Source organism: Pseudopodoces humilis, chromosome 1 (genome assembly GCF_049639895.1).
Source record: "Pseudopodoces humilis isolate 2021_Gansu_Grassland_sample_001 chromosome 1, ASM4963989v1, whole genome shotgun sequence".
Lineage (NCBI taxonomy): Eukaryota > Metazoa > Chordata > Aves > Passeriformes > Paridae > Pseudopodoces > Pseudopodoces humilis.
In genome coordinates this window covers 88,511,908-88,519,191 of record NC_142200.1, presented here as the reverse complement: position 1 = coordinate 88,519,191, position 7,284 = coordinate 88,511,908, and the positions used below count along the sequence as shown (strand labels likewise).

The window sequence follows — 7,284 nt, the reverse complement described above, 5'->3', positions numbered from 1 at the left end:
GCACAATGTTTCCTTTGGCTTCAGGTAGAATATTTTTTCACTCAGGTCGTTTATTATAACTAAGAATGTACTTTTACACTGCTCTGTGTTTGGTGCCATAACTCCCAGTACATATTATGCCTCTCTTTTCTCATCAGGGGCTCTAGCCTAAGTTACTGAATCTCTCTCTCCCACAGTGCTTTGAGAAGGAGCAAACCTCTGGGACAGACCCTGGTACTTGTATGTGAGCCAGTTAAGATAAAATGCTTCATGTTCCCTTTTGCTTATTCAATGAGACAAACAGACTGCTGAACTCTGCTTTTTCAGTCTAGCTCATTAATGCAAACCAGGGTAAGCTGCAGTTTATGCTCCAACACCACAAGGCAAAAGGGGGAAGGGGGAGAGCAGCATGCAGAAGCAGCAGTGCATCCCCTTCCACCCTTGCTGTATGCCAGCGGGTCCCTGAAGCCAGCTGGGCAGCATGAAACAGCTCCTGCCACTCTTCCCAAAGCCTACAAGCCCCTCCCATCAGGGCATCTTACTCCCCTCTTGCTCTTTGCATTGAGGCTCAGGCTCTTTGCATGACCCTGAGCACCACACAGAACCCAAGGCACTCCAAAAGGCCAGTGAGTGCCCATCACTACACAAAGCTGCAGCGTCAGCAAACAGCAGATGCAGTTTACTGGGAAGTAAAGGAGAATGGAAGCCAGCTTTTGACTCCAGGCATGAACAGAGTAAACCTTAGAAGGAACAGGTTTATTTTTAGGATGGTCTCTCAAGAATCTCTTAAGCAGATAGCCAGGAATTTGGGCTACTAAAGCCCACCCACAGCATCATTTAGGCCAGCCACCTACAAAATCCAAATAACCAGCCTTAATAACAGCACAGACACTGCTGCAATGCTCCTTCACTCACAGAATTGATCCTCTCCTTACACTCTTTCTTGGGAGAGAAAACAGGAGCAACTGGGGTGGGGATGCTGATGCACAGCCCCTTCACTATCAGGGACATCCCACACCAGCTGCTCGCCTGTCACTTTTTTTGAGTGAGAGGCAGCATCTCAACTACTTGTTTGTTTATTTTCCCTGTCAAAGGCAACCACTGCTAGGGCAAGAAATGGAAAACCAGGGAGCATTAGTGAGGTCTCTTCATGCCTGACAGAGGTCACTGATCCAGGCGCATCCCGAGCAGTCAGTGCTGGTGATGATGCAGAGATCAAAGGATGGCTCTGGGGGCTGCATCCTGCCTGGACCAGGCACTCCTGTCAGACCAGCAATGTCATTTCCCCACTGAATTACTGCTCCAAAACATAGCAGAGCAGTGAGAAGGAAATATGATATGGACCTCACTGTCAATATTATGAATATTTACAAGAAATCCAGAACAATTTCAGAAATTTTTAGTGGTCACTACTTCAGTGTTTGGATCACACTCCTTGAATTGTATTTCTTTGCTAAGTTCTGCTTTTAAAAAAAAAAACCCAAACCACTCAGTTTTATCCTTGGATTAACTCTTGTGGGGATTTTTTTCCCCTTATAGGATCAGAGATGATTAAATCAATTTATTTGCTTTAAGCATCTATGTATAACCATTTAAAGACAATATTTTGGAAACGTAAAAAAATTAACTATTGATCTAGATCTTTCCTGGGCTTGGGCCCCATTGAGGCTCCATTGAGATCTTCATCTTTACCTTACATGGAGTGGGCTGAAATCTTTCGTAGAGCCTGGTAATAAGTAACATTACCTAGTTCAATACAGCCCACAAGTATTCCAGTGTGTTCATCTATACACAAATGCTTAACACCCATATTTTAATGCTATAGTACATCTACATCAGGCACGTGAGAAGACTGCTCCAATATATTTGCCCAATTTAGAGTTTGCCATGAAGAACTGATGAGCAGCCTTGCAGCTAGAACAAGTGTCATCTGCTGTCTCACATCTGGCACAAACTCTGATTGCCGTGATCTGGCTTATCTGACAGAAAGGCAATCGTGTGCACACACTTCACCTGGGTCAGATTTGTACATGGGGAAATCTACCTCCATGATCACAGAGCCACAGACTAAGGAAAAACAAGCCAATACAGTATTTAAAAATATTTATTTCTGAAGATATTTACCTTGATAGGCATAAAGCATTTCCCAATTTCATACAGAAATACATAAAACATGCATAGACCAATATGGCCTACTTCAATGTGTATTCAACATGGTAAATATAATGAAGAACTTGTGTGAATATAAATACAAGACACAAAAATAAGCACGTAAGATTCAACTTGTCTGCAAATTCAACAATGTGAACAAATTCACTGCTATAAACATTCACCCAATATTAGCCTTTTGACTTAATTCAAAACAACCCTTTGTCTCAATGCATTTCCACCAAACAAGGCCCTGAATAAATCTTGCAACAGCCTCTGGTACATCCCCACTTCAATGCATTTTTGGTAGCATGTAAGACACAACAACCTCTATTATTAGAACTTCAGTTGTCCAAATATCCTTGTTATGGGAAACTTAGTAGTGTCCTCTAACTTTTATTTTATGCTGAAGGGTCCTTTGGTATCCAAAGCCAAAGGACTTTGACTATGCAAACTATCAGAGTGCCTAACCCACATTCAGATAACTCTGGTTGTACAAGTAAACTAGACTTCTGAAAAAAGGCAAAGGGTTGCAGCTGATTAGTAAAGGCAATAACAAGGTGTAAAAATACTCTAGTAGGAGTGCAACAAACAGTATGCGAGGTAGACATGTATATATGCAGTAAGTCCTGATTAAAGTAGCACTGTGGCTTTCATTTTTGCATTTTAATCAAAAGGTAGAGTTCTTTGAAGTTTGTACACTCAGATCTTGCATTCTGTCCTTGCTAAGCACATCTGTGAGGTCTTCCTTGCAAGATGCTTTTGATGTAGACCCCGAAAGCTGCTCAATCGATGGGTAACATTCCAGGAGCAGTATTTAAATGTTTCTTCAGACAGATGGCTTTAAATGTATGTTACTGCAGATTTCCCTTCAGCCCTTCTACCCATCCACCTGAATTCCAAAATGATAAAATCCTTTGTCTTTATATCTCCAAATACAGGACTTCCTTAGCATTTTGCTCCGCTGTGCAAACACTCGGACAGAGAGGCCCTTCGCCATCATGGAATGTTGGAGTCAAGACAGAGTTTTTGTGATGCTTTGTCAGCAAGCAGTGTGGAGAAAGATTCAGGTGGTCTTCCCACTAGGATGCTTTCAGGCTTTCCCGGACGCTTTGCCTTTTGTTCGCCCTGTTATGCTTGAGCTTTCGCCCTTTCTGGAGCTCAGCCTTCAGCTTTGCGACACTGAAGGAAGCTTTGATACTGTTACCAATGGCTTCCAGCCTGCAAGAACAAGAAATGTACATTTAGCATTGTGATAATGAAGATGCATATCCAGTGTGAAAAAAAACTAGTTTTTGCTTAAATAAACCTCAGTCTAGATTTCTGCTATAGGACCCTAATAAACTGCTGTTTGCTATACCTCTCTCAGAATCAAGGTAACTTAAGATACTTGAAATGTTTCGTAATTCAAAATTTCATTGCAAACATTAAATTAAAATAGTCACTCAAATAAAGATGCCTTAAACTTCCTTAAGTAGCCAGCCAGGAGGTCTCCAGTGTTTTTTTTGTTCCATCTGTGTTGTTTCTTTTAGGTAAGCTTAATCCTACTTCCAGTGAATGAGTGCATTTTTTCAAGTAAGCAAGCAAGCCCCATTTTGAAAAAATTATTTAAGACTTCCAGGGCCTAAGTCTCATTCAACATCATCAGGTTGCCTGCTCCCATAAAGTCCTGTTCTGCTTGTGAAAGTAGCACTAAAGGGTCTTTAGTAGAGGCAAACCTCTGTATTCCATGGGAATTCTTGGGAATGTGGCTGAGCACTGAATGCGAGCGGAGGACAGACAGTGGGCTGAGCTCAGCACGCATGTCCTCACAAGCTAAAAACCCAGAGCATGAAGAAAAGCCCGCAAAATATCCTCACTGATTCCTCCATAACTCTCAAGCTGAAACCACCAGCTAAGCCCAGGATGACCCGAAGGCAGGTGAACTGTGCTCTCTATTGCTGCTCCGGGGAACTACAACAGGATGAGAAGAAACTCACCGCTTCATTTTCTTGCTGTCAACAAGCTGTCGGTTCATGCATTTGGGTCCAATGCAATTGCCGGCTTTGATGCGGTGCCGTGAGGTTTTCTCCTCTGTGGACTGAGCCCTGTTTAAAGGGAAAAGGTGCTGCTGTTAAAAAAAAAAAAAGAAAAAAGCCAAGTCTGCAGTCTACAAGGTGCGGCATCTCATCAACCACTTCTCAAGGCATGTAATAAGCAATCTTTCTGGGCCAAGCCATAGTATGTATCATAGCAGTGTGAGCACACATGTAGGAGGCAAGGCTTTGGGGAGAGTATTCGCTCAGCGAGTGCCAAAATGAGTAAGTGCACCACAATCCACCCCTTTCACATGCATTGCCTTTTAAAGAGTAGCAACAAGAGACGCACCAGAAATCTTTGCCTGCCTGGCAGAAATTCAGACATTTCTTGTCCTTCTGGCTGGCACATTGGCATCTGCTGCTTGGTTCAGCAAGCATCTCTGGCACCATGTCCTTCAGTGATCTTCTGGGTCGAGAAGGGCCTCCGAGACCATATGGAACAGTCTTCCTATGATCAAAGAGACAACATGAAAGTCATTCAAACAATTATGTGGCTTCAAAACACTATGGGGTATTTTGGACAATCTTATCAATGGCATTGATTGCACGAGTAAAGGTTGTGGGATTGGGAATGCCACATTAGTCACAGCTTCCATGCAAATGGTTCTGATGATCCTACAACATATTCATTAGCTTGGCTACTGACAAGGATAATGACCTTTTAATTGTGATTTCACAAGGCTGCTGTGCCTCCCTGTGCAATAGAAAGCAATAAAACCTCATCTCTTTGAACTTTGGCTACTGCCAACACTGAAAGAAGCAGTAAAAGTGAAGAACTGATCCTCTCTCAGAGAAAACCCAGCAGCAGAAGAAATCACCAGAATCAGTGTTTGCAGCCTTAGGTGAGCCTCTGTCTCACTACTTTTTGGTGAGAAGGGTGTAGAAATGGATACTGTGCATAATCCTACTAACACGTGTGATGCATTAATTTGGAGCAGAGAGCAGTAAAAGTCAGCTAGAGCCACCCGGTGTCAAAGTATTCCTTCCAACCTCCTTAAGTTGTCAGAAAGAAAACCGCTCAATTCAGGCTGGCAAAATCATGCCTTTGGCATTTTGTCTGCTTCTGATTCATAGTGAAAAATATCCTGCAGCCTTTGCTGAGCAGCACCCAAAGGGAAATACTGCTGCCCAGATTTTAGGACGGCAGGTGTGTTAGGGCTATTAGGAGCTATCTGCCCGATCTAGGTGGCCAAATCCTGCTTGCTTTCTTCTGGTGAACAGTCTCGCTGCTAAATGTGTCAGAAAAGTAGGAGCAGGAAGGTGAAGCAGTAGGAGAAACTGTGCAAACAACTGTTCCTTCTTCCCCTTCCCATCCCTACAGGGGGGTTGTGGTTCTTAATTTTCACCTTCACACCTCCCCTCCCTTTCTTCCTAACCAAAGGGGAACCCGGCTCTGGGGAACTGCCGAAACCCCTCCGCTCCACTCACTCGGGGGTGTTGATCCAGATGATATCGAGGTGGCAGAAGTAGACGCACTCCTCGTCCATCAGCGAGGAGCAGGAGCAGCGCCGGGCGCGGCGGTGCGCGGCGGCGGCGGGGGGCGGCGCGGCGTCCACCTCGGCTCCGGGGGCTGCGGAAGGGAGCGGCAGAATTCAGCACCCAAGGCAAGGCAAGACAAGGCAAGGCAAGGCACCCGCGTGTCCCCTCCCGCCGCATCCCTCGGGCAGCCCTCCCCGGAGCCCGGCTGCGACCCCCGCGGGGCCGGCCCCGGCCGGAGGCGAGCGGCAGCGGACCGGCACCTACCTGCCGGCAGCAGCCCCGGGCAGAGCACGAACAGCAGCGAGACGATCATGTGGCAATAATCCATAGCGGGCGGCGGAGGACGGATGGGAGAAGCGAGGGGAAACAGGGTAAAAATTAATAAAAGGCGAGGGAGAAGCGGAGAAAGTGTCTCCCGGCGTGGGGACGGAGCGCCGTGGCGGGTGTCCTGCGAGGCGCGGCTCGGTGCGCCCCGGCGCGTCTGGCTGGCGCGGCGGTCCCCGGCGCCCTTTTATAGCGAACCCCCATGGAGCGGGTAAACAGCCCCGGCGCTATTTTATCCCGAGACAATGTTATTCTCCTATTAGTCACCGCGCGGCAACGTGCGGGCCGAGATAAGGCCGGGGCTGGAAAGGAAATCGCCTGCAAACTTCAAGAGCGGGGGGCGGCGGCGGCGGCGGGGGGGCCGGGGGCGCCCCGGGGGCGGGGAGGGGCGAGCCCAGAGCCGCCAGGGGGCGCCCTGCGCGCGCGTCGCACCTGAGGGAGGCCCTGGGATCCAGGAACTCAGGGGTTCAGGGAGTCACGGCCTCGGGGATTCAAGGCCCAGGGCTGCGGGGCTTCAAGGTTCACCGCTTCGAGGCTTCACGGCTTCAGGCCTCGAGGCTCTGGGCTCCACCTGCTGCTTCTGCTAATGACCTGGGGAGAACCCTTATGCGGGATGATGGATGCCTGGCTGTGCTGGACCCTGCCCTGCTCCCCTCAGACCCTGCCAGGTGGGCTCTGGAGTCTCTTTGGGTTCGGTAGCAGCATTTGGCACCAGCATTGGTGGAGGATTGGGGTAGAATCTCCCTTTTCTGCCATGGTAAGGCAAGGTATTAGTACCTGCGTTTTAGGTGTGAGCAGGTGTGTAAAGCCAGGTAGGGAGGGAAGATCCGTGCCTACCCTTTGCTGTTGGCTCTCACCGCTAATTCTGTCAGGGTCTTTTTTCTGTCATGTTTGTGTTTTCAGCCTTCTGTCAAGGAGCAGAGTCAGTGTGGAAGCTGGACACTTGAGGAGTGGCTGCAGCAGTGCCATCAGAGATACAGGCTTGCGTGGAATCCACTGAGCTCCCAACTCAGTCCCTGACTATAAACTTAAGTGAACTCAGAATGCCTGTGATCCGCCGTGGAGCCGTCGTGCTGCAAAGCGTGCCAGTTTCACCTATGATAAATAGATAAGGCTCTCTTGGTATTTGTGGTATTTCCGTGCACTGTGCTGTAATAATAGAAATGACCTTGGATATCACAAAGAGCGAGACTGTTAAGTGCAAGTTGCATTGTGGTCTGGCAGGTGAATGCCCAGTTTTTTAAAGTATCAAATTATACTGTGCCGCTGTATCATA

General features: G+C 47.4%; 1 protein-coding gene across 1 annotated transcript; it reads right to left on the bottom strand.

The window, feature by feature from the left end:
- Positions 1-2,094: 2,094 nt before the first annotated feature.
- EDN1 (endothelin 1) lies at positions 2,095-6,212 on the bottom strand. The gene is made up of 5 exons (XM_005525289.3): positions 5,949-6,212; positions 5,634-5,775; positions 4,495-4,653; positions 4,107-4,214; positions 2,095-3,348 (listed from the first exon to the last, which is right to left on the bottom strand). The coding sequence occupies exons 1-5, from the start codon at positions 6,010-6,012 to the stop codon at positions 3,210-3,212; spliced, it is 612 nt and encodes a 203-aa protein (XP_005525346.1). The 5' UTR covers positions 6,013-6,212; the 3' UTR covers positions 2,095-3,209.
- Positions 6,213-7,284: the final 1,072 nt, after the last annotated feature.

Bases quoted from the DNA above. Each gene is read 5' to 3' on its own strand.
- EDN1 (XM_005525289.3), bottom strand. From the start codon at position 6,012: ATGGATTATTGCCACATGATCGTCTCGCTGCTGTTCGTGCTCTGCCCG. The intron at 4,654-5,633 runs GTGAGTGGAGCG...CTTTGATCATAG, and splicing joins ATCTGGATCAACACCCCCGA to GAAGACTGTTCCATATGGTC. The intron at 3,349-4,106 runs GTGAGTTTCTTC...TTGTTCTTGCAG, and splicing joins GACAGCAAGAAAATGAAGCG to GCTGGAAGCCATTGGTAACA.